General features: G+C 45.7%; 2 protein-coding genes across 5 annotated transcripts in view; one reads left to right on the top strand and one right to left on the bottom strand.

Moving 5' to 3' along the window:
- The window catches only part of MEGF11 (multiple EGF like domains 11), a 726,402-nt gene that overhangs the window by 688,129 nt on the left and 14,441 nt on the right, over positions 1-23,832 (top strand). The window contains exons 22-24 of one of the 4 annotated variants that reach the window (XR_015729726.1): positions 11,292-11,371; positions 11,499-11,705; positions 16,308-16,946. The exons of 1 other annotated variant lie outside the window; for it this stretch is intronic. Coding sequence is in view for 2 of the 3 variants with exons in the window: in XM_060694754.2 (XP_060550737.1) it covers positions 11,499-11,705; positions 16,308-16,468 (368 nt within the window). In the remaining variant the exon portion in view is untranslated. Of the gene's footprint in view, positions 1-11,291; positions 11,372-11,498; positions 11,706-16,307; positions 18,229-23,832 lie in introns of those variants that run through there. 2 more of the 4 variants (XM_060694754.2, XM_060694755.2) reach the window with 2 other exon arrangements.
- The window catches only part of RAB11A (RAB11A, member RAS oncogene family), a 45,828-nt gene continuing 43,355 nt past the window's right edge, over positions 21,360-23,832 (bottom strand). The window contains exon 5 of the mRNA XM_087877755.1: positions 21,360-23,526. Within this exon, the coding sequence (XP_087733881.1) occupies positions 23,387-23,526 (140 nt within the window). The 3' untranslated portion in view covers positions 21,360-23,386. The remainder of the gene's footprint in view (positions 23,527-23,832) is intronic.

Below are 23,832 nucleotides of genomic sequence, written 5' to 3' on the forward strand. Positions count from 1 at the left end.
TGAGCTAGGGCAACGCTCGCGTGCCCACAGATATGGCTCCGCGTGCCACCTAGGTTGGCACTCATGCCATAGGTTCGCCTTCATGGGTTTAGTGTGTTTACAAAGCCATCCGGTGTCTTCGGGGCCTTTTTTGGTAGGGTTTTAGAGGAGGCGGATGGGATGGAATTAAGTCCTCCTTGGTAGGTATTGGAAAGGCGTGTTCTTAAATGCTGAAGGTGGCACCTTGAAGATAAAGACAAGCACATCGGCTGTGTTCCTTCTAGAAGAGCATGGTGGTTGATTCCATCTGCTCCACAGAAAGGTGCCTCTTTCACTTGGCTGACTTTATCTGTGAAACAGGGTTCATTTCTCTTCCTGCCTCCATGCTCATATCGGATTTGTTCCAGGCAGGAGCTTTCAAATCATGGGGAGGGGTGCAAGCGAGAGGAGGGGAGAAGGATAAGTCTTTTGAGTTATCACTTATTCCCGTTGTGTTCCTTTGTGATTGTTTGCCTTATTGTTCTATCATTTTACTTCTGTTTGCATGCCTTTTCATTTTTCTTCCTTGAAGTGTTAATACCACTTTATAATGCCTTGGTAAGGCCACACTTGGAATATTGCATTCAGTTTTGGTCAACACGATGTAAAAAAGATGTGGAGACTCTAGAAAGACTGCAGAGAAGAGCAACAAAGATGATTAGGGGACTGGAGACTGAAACATATGAAGAACGGTTGCAGGAACTGGGTATGTTTAGTTTAATGAAAAGAAGGACTAGGGGAGACATGATAGCAGTCTTCCAATATCTCAGGGGCTGCCACAAAGAAGAGGGAGTCAAGCTATTCTCCAAAGCACCTGAAGGCAGGACAAGAAGCAATGGGTGGAAACTAATCAAGAAGAAAAGCAACTTAGAACTAAGGAGATATTTCCTGACAGTAAGAGCAATTAACCAGTGGAACAACTTGCCTCCAGAAGTTGTGAATGCTCCAACACTGGAAGTTTTTAAGAAGATGTTGGATAACCATTTGTCTGAAGTGGTGTAGGGTTTCCTGCCTGGGCAGGGGGTTGGACTAGAAGACCTCCAAGGTCCCTTCCAACTGTTATTCTATTCTATTCTATTATAATTTTAAGATGCCTAGAGCTGCCATGGCGAGATAGGCAGCAAATAAAGAAAGTCCTCGACTTACAAACAAGAGCCTGGATAGCTCTGCAGACTAAGCACTGTAATTTAATACCAGCTGTCTGCAATTAAAGTAAATTCGAATCTTGCCAGGTTCAAGGTTGACTCAGCCTTCCATCCTTTCTAAGGTAGGTGAAATGAGGACCCAGATTGTGGGGGCAATAAGTTGACTTTGTATAAATATACAAAAGTATGAAGGCTATTGCTTAACGCATTGTAAGCCGCCCTGAGTCTCCGGAGGAGGGCGGCATATAAATCAAATTATATTTAAAAAAAAAAAAAAATCCGCTTAGCGACTGACGTAACGACATCGCTGAAAAAAGTGACTGTTGACCGTTTTTTACAGGTACAACTCTTGCAGCCTCCCCATGATCATGGGATCCACATTCAGACCCTCGACAGCTGGTTTGTATTTAGGACCGTTGCTGTGTCCCAAAGTCACGAGATCAACTTTTGCTACTTTCTGACAAGCAAAGTCAATGGGAAAGCTAGATTCACTTAACAACCTTGTTACTAACTTCACAACTGCAGTGATTCGGTGATGGAACAGAAGTTGCCTTCAGAAGTTGTGGGAGCTTCATCCCTGGAGGCTTTCAAAAAGGGACCGGACTGCCATCTGTCGGAAATGGTGTAAGGTCTTCTGCTTGGAGAGGGGGTTGGACTAGATGACCTACAAGGTCCCTTCCAACTCTGATAACCTGTTAGAATCTGTTAGAATCAGTGTTTCTCAACCTTGGAAGCTTGAAGATGGGTGGACTTCAACTCCCAGAATCCCCCAGCCAGCGCTGCTTCCAAGGTTGAGAAACACTGTGTTAGATTCACTTGACAAATGTGGCGTAAAATGGGACAAAACTCACTTAACAACCTAAATTACTTAGCAACCTAAATTTTGGGCTCAATCATCGTCGTGAGTTGACGAATACTTGTAAATTTAACCAATAAATAAGGAGAATACCAGGCTCTAGCCTGAAATGCAGGAATCCCTTGGCGTGCATCATGTCTCTCTTGCTAATTCCAAGTTGGAGCTCCTGACCAGAGGCCATCGCCATGGAAACCGCTATAAGGCCGCACTGATTTCCAGATTTGCAAAGGGAACAAATACCTCTCTGTGTGAGAGGGTGGGAGCTATTTGGATGGACGGACGAGGCCTCCAATTCAGTCTTAACGCTTGAATCTCTACATGTCAGGAAATGGATGCATCCGTTGTTCAAAGATGTTGGCATCGCTGCTGCAATTATGTCCTCGACCACAATTGAGCATTCACAACATTCGTTAACTGAGGTTTCGCCCCATTTTATTATCTTTCTTGCTGAGTTCTTGAGCAAAAAGGGCCTGGTGGCTCAGCAGACTAAAGCACTGTTAAGTAACACCAGCTGCCTGCAATTACTGCAAGTTCAAATCTCACCAGGCTCAAGGTTGACTCAGCCTTCCATCCTTTCTAAGGTAGGTGAAATGAGGACCCAGATTGTGGGGGCAATAAGCTGACTTTGTATAAATATACAAAAGGATGAAGGCTATTGCTTAGCGCATTGTAAGCCACCCTGAGTCTCCGGAGAAGGGCGGCATATAAATCGAATTTTTTTTAAAAAAAAAATCACTGCCGTCGATAAGTTAGTAACCCGGTTGTTAAGTGAATCTGGCTTCCCCATTGACTTTGCTTGTCAGAAGGTCGCAAAAGCGGATCACGGCAACCGTCGTAAGTATGAACCACTTGACAAGCATCTGAATTTCGATCATCTGACCGTGGGGATGCTTCAATGGTCGTAAGTGTGAAAAACGATCATAGGCAACTTTTTTCAGCCCTGTGGTAACTTTGAGCGGTCACTAAATGAACTGTTGTAAGCCGAGGACTACCTGTATACGTTGTTGGTCTTCAAACAACAAAGCACGGACAACGTAGCTGGATCAGCTGGTCAGCATGGAGGATGCAACCTCTCCACACAACCCATAGTTGATATTTGGGAGAGGTGTGCATCAGCCCGTCTGCAACCATCTGCCACCTACACTTACACACCAATCAGGGGTGAAATCCAGCAGGTTCTGACAGGTTCTAGAGAACCGGTAGCAGAAATTTTGAGCAGTTCGGCGAACCGGCAAATACCACCTCTGGCTGGCCCCAGAGTGGGGAGGGAATGGGGATTTTGCAATATCATTCCCCCAGGAGTGGGGAGGGAATGGGGATTTTGCAGTATCCTTCCCCTGGAGTGGGGAGGGAATGGGGATTTTGCAGTATCCTTCCCCTGGAGTGGGGTGGAAATGGAGATTCTGCAGTATCCTTCCCCTGGAGTCGGGAGGGAATGGGGATTTTGCAGTATCCTTCCCCCAGGAGTGGAGTGGGAATGGAGATTTTGCAATATCCTTTCCCTGGAGTGGGGAGGGAATGGGGATTTTGCAGTATCCTTCCCCTGGAGTGGGGTGGGAATGGAGATTTTACAGTATCCTTCCCCTAGAGTGGGGAGGGAATGGAGATTTTGCTATATCCTTCCCCTGTAGTGGGGAGAGAATGGAGATTTTGCAATATCCTTTCCCTGGAGTGGGAAGGGAATGGGGATTTTGCAATATCCTTTCCCTGGAGTGGGGTGGGAATGGAGATTTTACAGTATCCTTCCCCTAGAGTGGGGTGGGAATGGAGATTTTCCAGTATCCTTCCCCTGGAGTGGGGAGGGAATGGGGATTTTGCAGTATCCTTTCCCTGGAGTGGGGACGGAATGGGGATTTTGCAGTATCCTTCCCCCAGGAGTGGAGTGGGAATGGAGATTTTGCAGTATCCTTTCCCTGGAGTGGGGAGGGAATGTGGATTTTGCAGTAACCTTCCCCTGCCACGCCCACAGAACCAGTAGTAAAAAAAATTTGGATTTCACCCCTGACACCAACCCTTTTGCAATGTAGGTATGTATAGCTGTGGACAAGTCTAAATCAAACTCTAGGCTGCCCCCATCCATGCAAGCCTTCTCTTGCAGGCCTCAGTGCTTAACAGAATATGAAAGAATAACAGCCTCTGAAGGACCTTGGAGAGCTCCTAGTCCAACCTCCACACAATCCCATCCAAACAGCAGTTTCTTCTTAAAGACCTCCAGAGATGGAGCACCCACAACTTGCAGAAGCAAGCAGTTCCACTGGTTAATTGTTCTCACTGACAGGGAATCACTCCTTAGTTGGAGGCATGGACTTCAGAAGAGATGCGCCAACTTCAATCTGCTGGGTTTCAAATCCCAGGGCATACAATTAACCATAAGCACCATGTCTGTCTTTCTCCCGGGTCGGGTGAGGAGCAGCCTCTGCCCGCATGTTAACAAATTGCCTTTGTAGCAAATCTTGCAGGACGCAAAATGAAGCCACTGCAAAACCAGCTCTCAGGACACTCTGTGGGGTTTGCAGAGCTGTGATGAAACGCTGAGGAGGCTGCGGCTTTCTGATCCCCAACCACAGAAATCTGAGTCATTGGAAAATAAAAACCAAGGCATGGGAAGATGAGGTGCCATTTCTGGTATGGCTGGCTGGATCAGGAACATCTCTGTGAAACAGTATTTCTCAACGTTGCCGGCTTTAAGATTGGTGGACTTCAACTCCCAGAATTCCCCAGCCCCAGTAATGCTTAGCACAGGGGTGAACTGTAAAATGTGTTACTACCGGTTCTGTGGGCATGGCTTGGGGGGGTTAATGTGACGGGGGGGCGTGACCAACTTTTTTTTTTTAACTTTTTTAAGCATTTTTTCTAATGCTTTGAAAAGCCTCTCTGCCGATCAGGAAACTCAGCTGGGATCGTCAGAGACTTTTCAAAGCATTTTTTTACCGCCTCTTCGGCCAAGAGGTTGCAGAAAAAAAACGCTTTGAAAAGCCTCTGACGATCCCAGCTGAGCCGCGCGATCATCAGAGGCTTTTTTTTTTTACTTTTAAAAGCATTTTTTCATCGGAAGAGGTTGTAGAAAAAATGCTTTTAAAAGTAAAAAAAAATAAAAAGCCTCTGATGATTGTGCGATTCAGCTGGGCATTGGGGGTGGTGCAGGGATTTTTGCTATCGGTTCTCCAAACCACCCGCCACCATCGCTACCGGATTGGGCAATCTGGTCCGAACCAGGAGCATTTCACCCCTGGCTTACCACCCCGTTGACTTTCTGCCACACCTTGACAAGTGTGCTTTCTTCTCACTTGCCTGCTCTTTGCTTTGGCTGAAAAACAGCAACACAGCATTTCTTCTCCTATCCCTTGAGCAGGTAGGGCTTGACCTTCATCCCAGCATCTTCTCCCAGCTCAAGATCAGAGGGAGCAAGCAAGGGTTTTGTTGTTGTTCTTGAGTTGCTAAGTTGTATCCGACTCTTCGCAACCCATGGACCATAGCGCACCAATAATAATAATAGCCTTTATTGTCATTGTACATCACGTATACAACGAAACCAAGCCTTCCTGTCTTCTACTGTCTCCCTGAGTTTGCTCAAATTCATGTTTAACAGAATAACAGAGTTGGAGGAGACCTCATAGGTCCTTTAGTCCAACCCCCCTCGTCCAAGCAGGAGACCCTACTTCATTTCTGACAGATGGCAGTCCAGTCTCTTCTTGAAGGCTTCCAGGGATGAAGCTCCCACAACTTCTGAAGGCAACTTCTGTTCCATGGGTTGATTATTCTCACTGTCAGAAAATTCCTTCTTTTTTCCAGGTTGAATCTCTCCTTGATCAGTTTCCATCCATTATTCCTTGTCTGGCCTTCGGGTGCTTTGGAAAATAGCTTGACCCCCTCCTCTCTGTGGCAGCCCCTCAAATATTGGAAGATGCTATCGTGTCTCCCCTGGTCCTTCTCTTCACTAGACTAGCCAGGCCCAGTTCCTGAATACCACCTCTGGCTGGCCCCAGAGTGGGGTGGGAATGGGGATTTTGCAGTATCCTTCCCCTGCCATGCCCACCAAGCCACACCCACAGAACCGGTAGTAAAAAAAATTGGATTTCACCACTGATCTAGATCATCGCATCCGTAATACAAGCAAGAGTTCTACCTCCTCTTTGAGCAGTGGGTTGGACTAGAACAGGGGTCTCCAACCTTGTCAACTTTAAGACTTGTGGACTTCAACTCCCTTTTGCTGGCTATGGAATTCTGGGAGTTGAAGTCCACAAGTCTTAAAGTTAACAAGGTTGGAGACCCCCTGGACTAGAAGACCTCCAAGGTCCCTTCCACCCCTATGATTCTAGGTTCTACATTGAATGGGAGCTAGGAATGAAAATGAGCAGAATTCCTCAGGCCAAGCTTTTTGTAGAGTGTGCAAGGAGACCCACAAACACACACACACATGAACACAATATTTTGCCCACAGAAAGACAGAATTTCTGATATTGCTTCTGATAGAAAGCTTTGACATTCCAAGCTACGGTGCCTTCAGGATATGGTTAAAAACAATTCAAGATGGCAATCAAAAAGCTCTCTTTTTTTTTTCAAACGTGTGTTGTGTGACACCCCCGATTCCAAACTTGACAAGAGTGGAGGAAGTGCATCTCCTGTAGCTTGGATGTAGACTTGAGTTCAGTGGTGGATGTTCATAATTAGTTGAAGGCCGCTTCTGATGTTCCTGGTGGGGCAATTAATTCCTTCATCCAGCAATACCCTTTCAAGAGTTGGGAGCAGCCTGTAAGAGACACCAGGGACCATCAATGAGATTCCTCAGTTCACACAGACATTGGCTTGCTTTTAATTACGAAGAAGACCCGTGCTTTCATTGTCTTCAGGCTTCTTTTTGAACTATTACAAGAAGAAGTGCATTGGGAGAACTTTGAAAACGATTCAGCCGAAGGATGTGCTCCAGCCCTTGCATGACCCCTGACTATTCTTGCAGTTTCTTGCCGGTAGCTTCCGCCGCCTTCTCTCTATTCCTCCTCATCCCATTACTTGGATGAGCTTTCAACCTAACCAAGAGAATTGTTGGTATGGCTGTTGGGTCAAGCGTAGTTTCTGGGGACAAAAAAAAAAGACAACTCTGTGTACGAGAGCTTTCATAAAATATCGTCTTCCAGGATTGTCTTCAACTTCTCAATCTAGGCATTTATTTTTATTTTTTATTTTTTTGGTCCACTTCTTGAATGTTTTTCTTCTTCTCGGTTATAGAAGTTTTTCGTCTTCTCAGCCAAGGGCAAAAGGACTGAGAAGGGCTGGTTCAAAGTCGCACAGCTGGCTTCCAGCCTTAAGAGAGGACCAGAACGTGGGTCTCCTTGTGTAGCAGATTTACCATGTTTCCCCGAAAATAAGACCCTGTCTTATATTTTTTTTGAATCCTGAAATAAGTGCTTGGCCTTATTTTCGGGGAGGTCTTATTATTTTGGGGCACATGGAGCAAGGCGGGGCTCCTCTTGCCGTATTATCTGATTTCCAGCTCTGTCTCCCTAACCCTAACCAGAGGAAATGGCGGGGACCGGTTGCACATGCATTTAAATATTTTCGGAGAGGACTTATTTTCGGGGAGGGCTTATTTTAGTGCATGCACTCAAAAGCCCAAGTGGGCTTATTATCAGGGGATGTCTTATTTTCGGGGAAACACGGTAACTACTACCCCAACTGACTGAAGAGGCCAAGGGAGAGATGTTACTTAAAACAGATTATCTGGGTCGTCATGGGTTCTTTTAGGGACCTGCTAGTTTTGGAGAAACTAATGAATGGAAGTATGAGTGAATGTACATGATGGAAATTTGTAATGGTTGATTTTCTATTGTGACCAAAAGAAAGTGCACCAATCCTCCGTTTCGCTTTTCATCTGGTCAAACCGTAGGAATCCTATGTAGGTATAGATCATAAAATATAGAACATAGAATAACAGAGTTGGATGGGATCTTGGAGGTCTTCTAGTCCAACCCCCTGCTCGAGCAGGAGACCCTACCATTCCGGACATGGTGGAGCACCCACAACTTCTGAAGTCAACCTTGTTCTCACTGTCAGGAAATTTCTCCTTAGTTCCAGGTTGATTCTCTCCTTGGTTAGTGTTTGTATGCATGTAACTCTGTGTGTGTGTGTGTGTATTTATATATGTGTGTGTATGTATATATATATATATATATATAGAGAGAGAGAGAGAGAGAGAGAGAGAGATAGACTATATACAGTATAATTATATATTATTGTATTGTATTGTAAATATAGTTATACAATCATAGCGAATAAGGAAGGTTCATTTCTGCAAATCTCCAGCACAGGCCTTCAATTTGAAAAGGGTTGGAGGGGGCAGAGGAATTAGAAAATACTCCCCTCCTTCTCCCCCTCCCTGCATTTTCTGCTTTACCCAAATGATGAATCTGAAATGCTTTTGAAGGATGATATGTACCTGTTGGTACAGCTTTCCCTCCATGGTTCAAATTGTCTTGCAGAAAAAAAAAGAAAAGAAAAAATACTCTGAAAGCAAAATTAAAACTTCCAAGTAATATGCCAGAAGAGTGCCAATCCTCCTCTCCCAGATCTTCTCTTTGGGGAGGGTTAGGAGATGCCCGTGTTTAGCATTCTCTTCCTTCGGCAACCCTGGGATTAGTGTGTCAAGGAGAATCAAAGCTCAAAGAACTTGAATTCATTTCATCTGCATCTACATTGAATTAATTTGAAGAGAGTTGACACGATTACGATCCAGCCACAAATTTAATGATTTCCCCCTTGTGCCATACAGATAGTCCTTGGCTTACGACCACAAATGACCCCAAAATTTCTTTTGCTAAGCGAAACATTTGTTAAGTGAACTTGGCCCCATTTGCCAGAGTTGTTCAGTGAATCACTGCAGTTATTAAGTTAGCAACCAGGTTGTTATAAGTCCGTGATGGCGAACCTATGGCACGGGCCACAGGTGGCACACGGAGCCATATCAGTGGGCACACGAGCGTTGCCGTAGCTCAGCTCTAGCGCGCATGCGTGCGCCAGCCAGTTGATTTTTGGGCCTTCCGGTCCCACCGGAAGTTGGGAAATGGGCTGTTTCCAGCCTCTGGAGGGCCTTCGGGGGGGGGGGGGGAGGCCGTTTTCACCCTCCCCAGGCTTCTAGAAAGACTCTGGAGCCTGGGGAGGGTGAAAAATGGGCCTACCAGGCCCAATGTGCCATCACGTGCTAAAAGAGGGGGGGCGGAGGCGGGGGGCATTGAATTATGGGTGTGGGCATTGGCCCGCTTTTGGCCCGCGATGGCAAAAAGGTTAGCCATCACTGCCCTATACCACTTCAGACAAGTGGCTTTCCAGTTTCTTCTTAAATACCTCCAGTGATGGAGCACCCACAACTTCTGAAGGCAACTTCTGTCCCACTGGTTAATTGTCCTCGCTGTTAGGAATTTTCTCCTCAATTCCAGGTTGCTTCTCTCCTTGGTTAGTTTCCATCCATTGTTTCTTCTCTTGCCTTTTGCTGCTTTGGAGAATAATTTGATCCCATCTTCTTTGTGGCAGCCTCTCAAATCCTGGAATACTGCTATCAGGTCCCCCCTAGTCCTTCTTTTCTCTAGAATGGCCATACCCAGTTCCTGCAACCATTTTTCATATATATACCAGACCCTGATGGTGCAAAAATGCATCCCAACCCATCACAAAAATATTTGCTTCTCAACCAAATATAAAATGACGACATCTGCTGCATTTTGGCCATTCTGGTGTTAGTCATGGAGGCGGTGGAAGAGGGCTAATTCAGGTGGGCTTTCAGGAGCAGGTAGGGTGGCCTGTCTCTTGGATGCCCCCCCCTAAAAATCAGGCACATGCCAAGCAATGCTCTGAACATTGCAAGTAAGACATATGAGCCGAGGTGGCGCAGTGGTTAGAGTGCAGTACCGCAGCTACTTCAGCTGATTGCTAGTTCAGCAGATCAGCGGATCAAATCTCACCGGCTCAAGGTTGACTCAGCCTTCCATCCTTCCGAGGTGGGTAAAATGAGGACCCAGATTGTTAGGGGGCAATATGCTCTTTGGTATACTGTCTTTGGTGTAACCTGCCCAGAGTCCTCGGAGAGTGGGCGGCATAGAAATATGATTAATAAATAAATAAATAACTTTCAGAAGCTTGAAAGCCCCAGGATGACCGATCTCTTGCAGGTTCTCCTACGAGTCTAATGTTTGCAATTTTTACATGATGAAACTGTCAGCAGATGCTAATTTGCTCTATGATGTCTCAATCTAATCCAGGCAGTCCTCGATTTACAACCACAATGGAAACCCAAAATTTCTGTTGCTAAGCCAGACAGATGAATTTTGCCCCATTTTACAATCTTTTTTGCCTCATTTTTAACAACTTTAACAACTGCAGAATCGATGCAGCTGTTACACATTAGTAACACGGTTGTTAAGTGAATCTGGTTTCCCCATCGACTTTGCTTGTCGTAAAAAAGGGATCGTGTGACCCCCGGGACACTGCAACCGTCATAAATATGAGACAGTGGCCAAGCCTCTGAATTTTGATCCCGTGACCACAGGGATGCAGCAATGGTCGTAAATGTGAAAAACAGTCATGAGTCACTTTTTTCGATGTCATCATAAGGTCACTAAACGAACTGTCGTAAGTCGAGGATCAACTGTCAGAATAAGGCTTAAACACTGTGCTTGACAAACTAGAGCAAGCTTCTGGAGATACATGCGTACCAGCCTTTGTTGAACGCATCATTTGTTGGTCAAATATTGTGGAAAGAGGAAAATACGGGGAGGATGGGGTCTCCTTGGTGCGATATAGAGGAAATAAAAATAAAAAATAGGATTTTATCCTCCTGCGGAGATCACTAGCAAGGAATCCTCCTTCTGCACATGTTTTCGTGCGATAAAGGAACCGAAGGAAAGAACTGGCGGCTATCAGGAGAAGAGCTGCTTTAGCGACAGCGCTGATTCTGACAGCCCCACAAGAGATAAATCAGTTCCCCAAAGTGCTGAATCTGAAGTCCAGGTTGAGCTCCCCAGAAGGGGGGGGCTCCTCCATGGCTGACGCCGCTCCACCAGGTGTTCCGCTACCTGGCCATGATCTCTGAGGAGATCCAAGGGAGACGGCCATGCATGTTCCTTGAGGGCCTCGAGTGGCACCTTCCTCCTCCACGGGTGGCGGGAGGTGGGCCAGTGCACCGTGGGCGCAATAAACGTAACGTAACCGTCACGACGAGACCCTTTTGTAACCGTGAGAGCTGTGGAACTGAAGGGTTGTTTTTCTTCCCACCAAATGTTCAGGACATGACTTGCACATGAGTTTGGATGAGCAGATGGTTTGGCGAGACATTGGTGGTTCGGACATTCCCGAGGCGTAACTGGTGGGTTCCCGTGCTGGTGTGCGTTGAGGGCTAGGTCTCTAACCTCTCCCACCCCCCCCTCATCCCCTCCCTTGAGGCTCAGTGGCTCCCGCCCGCTAAGAGACCGAGCCGGCCTCTTGTCTTGCAGACTACGTGAAGGAATCCGCCCACAGCTCCAGCTCCGCTTCCCTCAACAGCAGCGAAAACCCCTACGCCACCATCAGAGACCCCCCCATCCTGACCCGCAAAACGCCCGAGAACAGCTATGTGGAAATGAAGTCTCCTGCCCACCGGGACGCGTCGTATTTGGACATGCCAACCTCTTCGCCGGCTCACAAAAACATCTACGACGTTGGTAAGTCCCCGGAGAAGAGCAGCTGGAGAAGTTAGGGCAGGTAGTCCTCGACTTAACGACCACAATTGAGCCCACATTTCCGTTGCTCAGCGAGACGTATTAAATGAGGTTGTTTGTTTGTTTTTTTTTAATTTGATTTATATGCCGCCCTTCTCCGGAGACTCAGGGCGGCTTACAATGCGTTAAGCAATAGCCTTCATTCTTTTGTATATTTATACAAAGTCAGCTTATTGCCCCCACAATCCGGGTCCTCATTTTACCTACCTCAGGAAGGATGGAAGGCTGAGTCAACCTTGAGCCTGGTGAGATTTGAACTTGCAGTAATTGCAGGCAGCTGATGTTAATAACAGTGCTTTAGTCTGCTGCGCTACCAGGGCTACCAAAATGGAGTTTTGCTCCATGTTTCAACTTTTCTTCCCATGGTGGCTAAGCAAAACGCTGCAGTTGTTATATTAGTAACGTTGTTAAGTGAATCTGGATTCCCCATGGACTTTGCTTGTCAGACGGTTGCAAAAGGGGATCACATGACCCCTGGGACAGTACGACCGTCATAAATACGAACCGGTTGTCAAGCTCCAAATGCAAATCACGTGACCATGGGGATGCTGCAACGGTCGTAAGTGTGAAAAAGAAGTCATTTTTTTTTCAGTGCTGCTGTAATTTCAGTCACTAAATGAATTGTAAGTCGAGGAGTACCTGTATTTAGTTTATTTCAGCGTAGACATGTCAGGGGTTGGGTATCTCTTGCCCCAGCAGACAAAATCTTGAATAAATGATGCTTCCTCTCTTTGGTGAGGAGACACAAATCAAATCGTATTCTTACGATTTCATAGACTCACAACAGAAGGAAGGTGGGATACAAACAATATATTTTTTTAAAAAAACCTAAAAAATAGTAAAACAAAAATTACACAAAATGAAGAAAACCTAACGTATTTTTCAGACTATAAGATGCACCTTTTTCCCCCCTAAAAGGGGATGAAAATTTGGGTGCGTCTTATACACCGAATGTAGCCCCTCCCACCCACTGCGCCCCACCCTTTGGCCTCTGCCTCCCAGCAATTTACCTCCTTGCAGCAAGCAGCAAGAAGAAACAGCTTGTTTCAGCTTCAACACAGCCTAATTAGCACAAGTTGATTGACCCCCTTGGATTGGCCTCCCGACTCTCAGCTGTTTCAGGCTGCAGGGATTGCCATGGCCTATTGCTGCGAGGGTCTCTGCTGCTTGCTGCAAGGAGGTAAATTGCTGGAGCAGATTTTTATTTTCCCTTGTGCTAATCAAGCTATGCTGAAAACGAAAATGAAAGTAAAGGAGGCTGTTTGCTGTTTGCTGCAACGAGGCAAAATTGCACAGAGGCAGAGGGAGATTTCTTTTTCTTCTTTTCCTCACCAAAAAAGGTAGGAGCGTCTTATACTCTGAAAAATACGGTATGTGCAAAGCTGGTTTAATAAGTCTTCAGCTACTTAACACAGTATATAACACAGTCCGTATGGGAATAAAATGTCATGAATGGAATATGTCGATGAAAACTCAATCATGCAGGCCAAAAGCATCTTTAAAAAGGTTAAAATCATGGCGACTGGAGCAGAGTTTGTTAATTTGAGACGTTTTGTTACCCATCCAAGTAACTTCATCAGTCAAAATTTAAAAAATAAATAGGCAGAGAGTCATTGGAATGTACCAACTCTTGCCACACCAACTGCAGGTGTTTCTCCCCAAAATGTATTGAAATATGTCAGTGAAAACTCGATCAGTTTTTAACCTTTTTTAGATCTCATTAATGACCTCTGGTCTGCCGATGCTGAGTCCAGGGGTGGGTTCTAAGTGGCTTTACTACCGGTTCTCTTTGTGTGCGCGCTTTGCGCGCGATCGCCGTGCACATGCTCAGTTTGCTCGCCTGCGCACCAAACTTGCACTTTGCGCAAGTGCGTTGCGAATCTACCCAGCTGAGGTGCGGCAATCCGCTCTGCCGCACCTCTCAGCTGGGCGAAAAAAGAAGAAATTTAAGGTCGGCATAATGCCGGGGTGGGCAGGAGAGCCCAGCTCCCGAAGACAGAGAACCGGTTCGGTGACATCATATCGTCACTGCTACCGGCTCTCGCGAACCGGGCCGAACTGAGAGCAACCCACCACTGGCTGAGTCCCTGAGTTTTATAATCAACCCCCTCCATGGCAGAAACAACACAATCAAAGCAACCAATTGACCGACTCTGGCTTCAATCATGGTCTCCAGCCCCATGGACATATCTTGAGGGTCTTTCAGAAAAACAAGGTGGGGGCTGATCATACACCTCCCCTCCAAGGAATGATGTTCCATAGAGAAGGGGCCACCGCTGAGAAGGTCCTTTTTCATGGTCCAACCCAACAGATGTATATGCCTAATTGATGGGACCCACAATATATCTCGCCTTCCCATCTTGGTGTAACAATCATGACTCTACAAGTTATCCAAATCCAGGTGGGCAACTTGTAGTTGTCACTCAGAGGTGTCTGAAGGGAGGAGGAAATGATAGGGGAATCTGTAGGGTGGGGGTAGGGATGGGGGTTTGTCAAAAAGCCAAGATGGCTGCCACAACACCCCTTATTGCAAAAAAATATGCTGTCAAGGTTTGACGGATGCCCTAATTAAATCATGAATCTTGAGCCAAGCTTCAAAAGACATCCAGTTATTTATTAGGAGCTTCACGTCGGCACATTTCAAGTGAAGACAACTCTGATCCCACATAATTTACGCCCCAAATCATGACCCTCCCCCCAGGGTGTGTCATCAATCACATTTGCCAAAGGAGCAATTTCGCAGATTGTAGAGATCCCTCTCCTCCGGCTGCTGTGGGTAACCCTGGGAGACAGCCTTGAGAGAGATGTGTCTGGAATGTGCTCCTGTATTTGGCTTCTGTGTTGCTTCATTGATTTCCCATCCCCCTTGCCTATGGCAACTCGAGAGCAGGCCAGGGATGCTTAGCAAATTGACATATGCATTGCAATATATGTAAAACACTCTCATGTTTGTGAGTCCATCTTGACTTTTGACTCCTTTTCCTGTAAACTGCCCTATTGTCATCTCTTGTCCACCCGCTGGACATAAATGAAGGAATGATGCAAAATGGGGTCCCTCCACTAAAACATCTCCAGGTCTCCTGCTGGCTTGGAAGGAAGATCTGAAATGGGAATCTCAAGTGGTCCATCTTCTCTTTGGAAGTCAAACCATTCTTGAACTCCTGCTTCCTCATTCAATTCCTTCATAATGGTTATTGATACAGGCAGTCCTCAACTTAGGACAGTGTGTTTAGCGATCGTTCGAAGTCACAAGGGCACTGGAAAAAGCGACTTATGACCATTCTTCACGCTTATGACTGTTGCAGCATCCCCATGGTTCCATGTTCAAACTTCAGACGCTTGGCAACTGGTTCATATTTATGATGGTCTCAGTGTCCCGGGGTCACGTGATCCCCTTTTGTGACCTTCTGACCAGCAAACTCAATGGGGAAGCCAGATTCACTTAACAACCAGGTTACTAAATCAACAATTGCAGTGATTCACTTAACAACAGTAGCAAGAAAGATCATAACAAAGGGGCAAAGGTCACTTAACAACTCTCTCAATTTCTTAGCAACAGAAATTGTAGCCGTAAGTCGAGGACTACCTGTATAGAAGGACCAAAAGGTTGGGGATTTTTGAAATGGATTGTCTGCTATGTCATTTGAGAAGTGAGTCTCTGAGTCAGGGGTGTCAAACTCAAGGCCCGGGGGACGCATCTGGTCCACGGGGTGCTTAGATCTGGCCCGGGGGGCCACCCTGGAAACAGCGAAGCTCCTGAGCTCTGTTTTCGCTGGCAGAGGTTTGCAGGAGGCCGTCGCACCTGAAAATGGAGCTTGGGAGCCCATTTTCGCTGGCAGAGAGCTCAGGCCACCACAGGCACCCCAACATGAGTGACGTTGAACTGGCCACGCCCACCCTGGCCATGTCCCCCTATGGTCAAACACAACCCTGATGCGGCCCTCAATGAAATCAAGTTCGACACCCCTGCTCTGAGTTGTGTGAATGCTCTTCCAAAGATGCTTGACGATGGCCCAAATAACATCCAGTTTTTTATTAGGAGCTTCATGTTGGCATTTTCCAAGTGAAGCCAACTTTGACCCCACATAATTTACGCCCCAATCATGACCCTTCCCCCAGGATGTGTCATCAATCACATTCGCCAAAGGAGCAATTTCGCGGATTGTAGAGATCCCTCTCCTCCGGCCGCTATGGGTAACCCTGGGAGACAGCCTTGGGAGAGATGTGTCTGGAATGTGCTCCTGTATTTGGCTTCTGTGCTGCTTCATCAGTTTCCCACCCACCCCTTGCCTAGGGCAACTCGAGCTTGGGAGCCTGTTTTTGCTGGCAGAGTGCTCAGGCCACCACAGGCACCCCAACATGAGTGACGTTGAGCTGGCCACGCCCACCCTGGCCATGCCCCCCTATGGTCAAACACAACCCTGATGTGGCCCTCAATGAAATCAAGTTCGACACCCCTGCTCTGAGTTGTGTGAATGCTCTTCCAAAGATGCTTGACGATGGCCCCCCCAAAAAACCCTTGTCTCTTTGTTGTTCTTTCCACAGAGCCCACGGTCAGCGTGGTACAAGAGATCCGTCTCCGCAATGCTGGTTACATCCAAAATCCATACGATCTTCCCAGAAACAGCCACATCCCCAGCCACTATGACATTGTCCCACTAAGACACAGCCCGACTCACGGGACACTCTGGGATAAGCCATCTTAAAGGGCCAGGCCACCCGGACATCCCAACTCAACCCAACCTCCCCCAACCATGTGCCATGTGAGCATTGTTCTCGGACACAACAAAGACGACAATCTTTTTTCCGTTTTATCCTGCTGTATATGCGAGGAAAAGGAAGAGTACCCAAAGACAATTGTTGGGGCCCACTTGCTTCTGCATGAAAACTCTTTTATTATTTGACAAAAATAATTTTATACACGTTGCAGGAAAAGAAAAGAAAAAAACCCAAGAAAGCTCCTTTGAGTTCAACAGCAGAAAGACGACATCGGAAAGCCATTTATCTCCAAGGTCAACTCTGGACCATTTGTGCGATTTTTTTTTGTTGTTTTTTTTGCTTTAAAAAAAATGGAGGGGGACGGACGTGAGAAAATACCCTTTTGCTGCAAGTTCTTATAGCTGTATCTATACTATATTATCATCTGCTTAAAGAATTCTTCTTTTCTAAAAAAAATAAATAAAAGAGAGAGAGAGAGAGACATGACCTTCAGATATTGGGATAAGTTATGAAGCCTCCTGGGTAGTCCAGAAAGTACTTCTTCAAGGAACTCAAGAGATAAGGTGCTTTAGAAAATCACTGCCGCCATAACTTGGTACTCTTTCATTCTATACGGAGTGAAGGATTCAGTTCTTTTATGGCTGCAGAACTTCAGAAATTCTTCTTGGTCTACAGAGTTTATGGAAGGTTAAGTTCATAAGCGCTTTACTCTACTGAGCATGACGTCTTCTGCTCCTCGCCCACCCCGCGCATCCATTGATTGTTCCACCTTTAGGAGCTGGTCTCCATCCATCCATCTTCACGAGATGGGATTGAAAGATGCTAATCTGCAACCGAATCCGTGCCAGTCTGTTCTCAGGTGGCATCGGCAGTGTGTGGATTGGGACAAATCTCGAGATGCTTGTTTTCTCTGGCAATGGAATGAATAGGAGATGGGCTGGACGAAGCTAAAGCACAGGAGTCAAAAAGCAGCCAGGGACTCCTAATTACACTTTTGGGTCCTTCTGCTGATAAAGATGGCATGCTTGTGATGCACCAAGGATTAAGTCCATAAAAGATGTCCATCGATGGCCTTATCCAAACAAGCATGACAACTGTCTAAACCTGAATTGGACGCTGGTGGCATCCTTCATCAACGTGGTTTACTCTAGTAGAGATGGACTACAAGAACTTTCCTTGATCTTGGTGTTCTCCAGATGTGTAGACTTCCGTTCCCAGAACTCTTCAGCAATAGTCGTTGGCCAAAGAATTACGGAGATTCAATCCCTACATAAAAAGAGCTACCAAGTAAGAGAAGGCTGTATTTCATCATCCTCCTTCCCAGTCTCACGATGACTGATGTCCGTGTTAAATGGAAGTGATGGAACCCAAAATTCGACACAGCTGGAAAACACAGACGAGGAATGTCTACAGACCGACCAGTTCAGGGATCTGAAGCAGAGATCCTTCCCAACCTTTCCTGAAGATGCCATGCATAGAACTTGAGAACTTGTGCATGCCAAGCAGATTTCAGCTGTGGAGCTATGCCTTTCCCTCAAATCATTCTATTATAACAAGATCAACTACACACCATTTCAAGATGGTTTCTGCATCATAGGTACCTTCTATCTGTTCGATTGCAGTCAAATTTCAGCTTGGTTATATGCTGGTGATTTGCGTGTAGATCTTCTTGGATATGATCTAATGTTGATAATTGTATAATTTTTTCATCCAACAAATGTTAATATAGTGAAAAAGATGCCTTTCACCAAGAAATGTCCATATACCATTAAGGCACAATTGAGTGGAATTTGTAAGAAAAAGGGAAATGAAAAAAAAAAAGAGGCTTACTCAGACATGACAAAAGGTATCAGACCCGCTGTTCAGAAGCGTTTGCATCTGATCAGGATTCATTCGGGTGGATGAATCCAATTTATTTAATCAGAAATAAATTGGATAACACAACGCAGCTACTGACCGTATTATCAGCATCGCGAAGGAGGGGGGTCAATGAACCTTTTCAGGTGGGAGGTATTGCTTCTCATGTGATAATATGCAATTAGAAACAAAATATCGCTTACTGGATCTTCTCCATTCATGTCTGAAATCTCATGAGATCTTATTTAGGGATATAAGGATCTTGCTAGGTTTGGTGACTGTGTAAAATATAGAAGATAGAGTTGAAGGGGTCAGTGGATCTGTTGCAGACCCCAGATGGATAATCCATTGTATATATACACTAGTAGCAAGGTAACAGTTGTGAAGGCCACAGACTTGAATATTTTGTCAGCCAGATTTGCTGCCGATAGCATAGACTAGACTGTCATCTCCAGATGTGGGATTAAAAACCCCTAGATTTGGGTATAACACCTGGGATGGCTGAGCATTGAAAATTCTTGGCTCGATGACCCCGAGATCTCTGACCCATTTGAAGGTAGCTTCCGCAGCTCCTGAAAAAGTTAGGATCAGAATTGCGGAGTAGGAAGAGACCACAAGGAACGTGTAGTCCAACCTTGTTCCCTGTTTTTATGGAAACAACTGCTGTGAACTTTCTTGAACATGATGCCAAGCCAGTTCATTCAACGAGAGGCATAGATGCCAGTTTGTCAACCATATCAACTTGTGGGGGATCTAAGAGGGCCACGTTTGCAGACAAAGAGATGCTCTCACATTAGCTGGAAGAGCTAGGGAACCGGCAAGGCTATAGAGGGGAAAGAATGGGGCAACACTTCTCATCAAACGGATGCAGAGATGGACCCATCTTCCCACACTCCATGTCCATCTGGAGAACCAAGAGCCCAGCATTGGAGTTCTGCTGTGGTTAGTAACAGGTATTGGAATATTGTAGGAGAGCCAAGTTAGTTTATGGTAAACTAATCAAGAGTCCGGCTCACCAATTTTATTCCAAAGCATAAGCTTGGAGTTTCAGCCAAAAGTTAGGTTTGCTAGTAATGTTAGGGTAATTGTATTGATAGGACAGGTAGGGAATCGAGGAGCTAAGAGCAGAAAACACCTTCCGCAGATGGCTCGTCTTGGACTGGCAGTAGAAGAGTTTTAATCCAAACCATCTTCAGAACTAACACGGGTGTCACCTCCACTAGGTAGACCAGACCAGGAAACCCACTCTGCGGGAAGGCTAAAAGTAATTTTTTTGAGGTTGGCTTTTAAGAACAGAAGTATTGCAAGTCTGATTGTGCTGCGCCTTCTCCTCCTTACAACTGTGGGGAATTAGGGAGGTGTCTGCTTGAGCGGTTTCTAAATATGATCTTGTTCCGGACTTTAAAACAAATGATTCAACCCCTTTTTGCCTATGCAAGAATTCCTGAGTGGGTCTATCAAGCTCACCTCGTTTCTGTCTACCATGGCAGAAGGAATGCTTGGAAACTGAGTAGTTTAGTGAAATTCAACAAAAGCCAAGTGGGGAGGACTTTTTGGGGAGGACTTTTTGGGGAGGGATTGGTGGGAAAGGAAAGCCGAATTCCAAAGCGAAGCAAAGGTGGATTTCTGTACTGGTCAGCGGATGGAGCAAAAATGCACCCGGTGAGATTTTTAGGAGAATGACTTTTTTTTTTTTCCACAGCAGAGGGGAAAAAAATGTAATTATTTACACGAATGCTGCATGTGTGCATGGGGAAAACTATGATCTATTGGCAATAGCTGTTTTACTTTCCAAGAGAGCCTTATCCAAAAATATATTTAAAAAGTAGAACTTTATTTTGTAGGACCTGTAGGGATATATATTTTAAATACATGTATAGGGGGAGGAGGGGAAATAAAAGTCTTACCTCAGTAATTAGCAAAAGGGGGGAAAATCCTCCATGAAGGCTTTTTTTTAGTTTCAATTGGGCAAATTCACAATTAAGTTGACTTGGAAATTTAACATACCGACCTAAATAAAAGTCAGGAATATGGACTGCTGCACTTTTCAAGGAAGACATACCTGCAAGATACAAGAATGCCCAGGACCAATCTGGTTCTGATGGGAGGTATGGATGCAAAATATGGGTAATCTATAGAAGCTTATCCGGTTCGTAAAACGTATGCAAGTTTTCAGGTGAACGTTTTCTCCAGCAGGAGAAATGACGGCTGCAGATCCAGGGAATGTTTATGCTGCATTCGAGACTGCTGTACTATGTAACGGAGTGTCCTATGGCCAAAATAAAGGGGTAGAGAATACGTAGGAGGAAAAAAAAAAAAAAGGCACATTACATCCAGCAGGAGGCACTGAAAAGCAGACCCGTTCCTTTAAAGGAGAATACAAACGTTGTAATGGCAATACTTTTTTTAAAGCAAGACGTATTTGTAATATTTGTTGACCAAACAAAAGGTAATACACCTTGTTAAAAAAATAAACTGAATTTCTCTCTGTTGCATCTTTTTTTCCCCCCTACGGTTATTTCCAAGCCTTGGGTACGCTGATCAGTGTAAAGTGCTAATTGTTTTAAAATAAAAATGTGGCAAGTCAGAATAACAGAGTTGGAAGGGACATTGGAGGTATTCTACTCCAGGGGTCTCCAACCTTGGCAACTTTACGACTTGTGGACTTCAACTCCCAGAATTCCTCAGCCAGCATTACTGCCAGTGGTCATCAGGTTTTGCTTCTGGAAAAATTTGGAGGCCAAAAAGGGGAGTTTGTGACCATGTAATTTTTGGGGCTCCAACTCCCCTGAATCTGCTTTTAATCCTCTCAGCATGCTATGAGATAAAGGAAGTGGCTGATGGAGTTCTCCTGTTCGTCCAGAATGCTTTGTCCATCAAAAGCATCCAGGAAAATAAAAAAAAATATTTGGAGAACTGCTTTCTTCTCCCACGATGACAAAACACCCAAAGTTTAAAGCTCTGCAAAGAGAACACAATAAACTCTGCAAAGTGGAACCGTAAATGAGTCAGATTTGCATGTCAAGTTGATCTGCGTAATTTATTCACATGTTAATTCCAATCATCTTCCCGCAGGCTCAAGGGCACTCTTCCCTTTTTTTAAGTATCAAAGGCCCCTCAGAGTCTAAATTCCAAGTAAGTTCATTCCACAACCTCTGAACAATCCCCTGTGATTCTTTTATTAGAATTCCAAAAATGAATAATTTTAAATCAATCTTAAAAAATATTCAAAGTACAGAATGTGCATAACAGTATAAAGCAATTTACAAAAAAAAAAAAGTGGGGGCTGGAAGGGAAAGAGCAAAAAAAAAAAGTGTGCAGAGAAATAATACTCCGGAGAAGGGGAAAAAAAACCAAAGGATGACCGGACTACAGCAATGCCCTCGGTGCGCCTTACACGTCATGAGCACTGCAAGACTGGCAGACGAACTGAGTGGAGTAGCTTTCAACGCAGCAGGAAGAACAGATCTGCGAGAAACTTCCTTCCTTCCTTCCCTTCCTTCCCTCCCTCCCTTCCCCCAATAAACCAGGGACTCTTTCCTCTTCAGTTGGGCTTCCCAAAGACTGCATAATTCTGTATGTGCTGGTGTGCACACCCCACCCCTCTTTTGAACAGTGCTGCCGACGAGCAGGCGGTGTGGGCTGCAAACCGAAACGGGAATGCCTAGGGGAATGAGATAAAGGAATGTGCTCCAGAAACCCAGAAGTGCTCAACCACTTGAGGAAGGCCTCTGGGGCTTCTTAGTGTGCAACTGAAGAGGTCCGAGGGCTTCCAGGCCAGGAACTGGGAGCCCCTGAGAAATTAAACCAGCTTAAGTTAAATCTTGGGCGGGTGATGGCGGTGTGTGAATGCACCAGTGCCAGTTTTGCTGACAATTCTCATTAAAATGCCTGGGTTTCTTAGGAGTTGCAACACCCACCTCCAAGCCTTCTCCATCACCTGTACATGTGCAACATGCAAAATGATCCCCCCCGGGGCCCATACTAGATCATGCGACACGCTAACTACTGCCATGACGAGCTACAGGGGCTAGCCAGAAGAGCCAGATGGCTCTTCCCTCTTAGGGTCAACTACGTGGCATCCAACATCCGGCAACAGATGTTGGGCCTGAGCCAGGTGGACTGCCATAATTTAATTCACACAGTGGTGTCATCACCCAGATGATTGATCCCCTCCTTGCTTGCAAGGGGAGACGTCATCCATCTGTTCAGACTGAATAAAAACCCATTGAAAGGCTACACGCGTGTGGCCTCCACAAAGCCAATTCCAAACGTGAGACCACAGGACCAAGCTGCCCAGGGAGGGACCGGAGGCCCTGCTCATGATGCTAATCCATTAGGCAATTAGATGTTCACAGAGGTGATCCCTGATCCAAACAGGATCACAACTCTGGTCAGAAAGAAAGTCAACCCAACAAACAATTTGCATTTGACCTTGGGGAAATTGCCAAGGGCCCAGAGGGGAAACTGCCCACTGAATGAAAGAATGGCTTTCTCAACCTGGCTTTCCAGACCCATTTTTCTACACCTCCCATTATCTCGGGCCAGTGGTGGGGCCAAAAGGGATGATGGGAGCTGTAGTGTGCAGGGCACCGGGATGCGAAAAGCCGAGAGAGACGGCATCTAACACTGAGGCCAGAGTGGACACAAGGGAGTTTATCAAATCATGCCATGGTGTTGATAGGAGTGTCTGAGTGGTTAACGTTGGATAGAACCCATCTCTGCTGCTTCCTGAGGGGAGTCAGGCAGGCAGGCGATCCACTGTGATGGTTAACCAGGTTTGCCTTGCAGGACACTAGCATTCCGATGATGCTGCAGCCTCGTGTGAAAAAGAGATGAGTCACAGAACTGAGGTTGAAGACAAGGAGAAACGGTGACGAAATGAGGGAACGGAGAGAAGAGGAGAATTAAAAACTAAAGACAAAATGTAATTGAAAGAAAAAGGGGGAGAGAGTGGAGAACAAGAGAAAAAAAAGTAATGTCAGCTCGAGCTCTACTTCCATTCAGATCTGGGGGGAATATACACAGCTTTCCAGGAGTTGAACGTGTTATATATTTTGACAACACTGCATCTTTGGTTTGTTTTCCGTGGTTGGAGGAACGTGGATCGGGACCACGTTGTTGCTTGGAGACATGTCGTTCTCGCGTCTGTCTGACATCTGTTTCTGCGACACAATGCGGTAAATCTCTGAAAGAGAGAAGCTGTTGGTGAGCAGGGAGGAAGAAGAGGGCCCTGGGCTGATGCCTCCATTCCGGAATTCACCCTCCTCCTTTCTTGCACCAGCCATACAGTAAAGCCACATTTATTATTTATTATTTGAACTTGTATGCCGCCCTATCTCCGAGAGGACTCAGGGCGGCTCACAACAATAAAACAAGCAAAATCAATGTTAAAAATACCCAATAAGATTATAAAAAGACCATTAAAATCCCCTTTAAAACCCTTCACTCCAAACCAGCCAGGCGAAATAACCATGTTTTAAGGTCGCGGCGG

This window comes from Pantherophis guttatus, chromosome 13 (genome assembly GCF_059756535.1).
Source record: "Pantherophis guttatus breed Tessera chromosome 13, ASM5975653v1, whole genome shotgun sequence".
NCBI classification, from domain to species: domain Eukaryota; kingdom Metazoa; phylum Chordata; class Lepidosauria; order Squamata; family Colubridae; genus Pantherophis; species Pantherophis guttatus.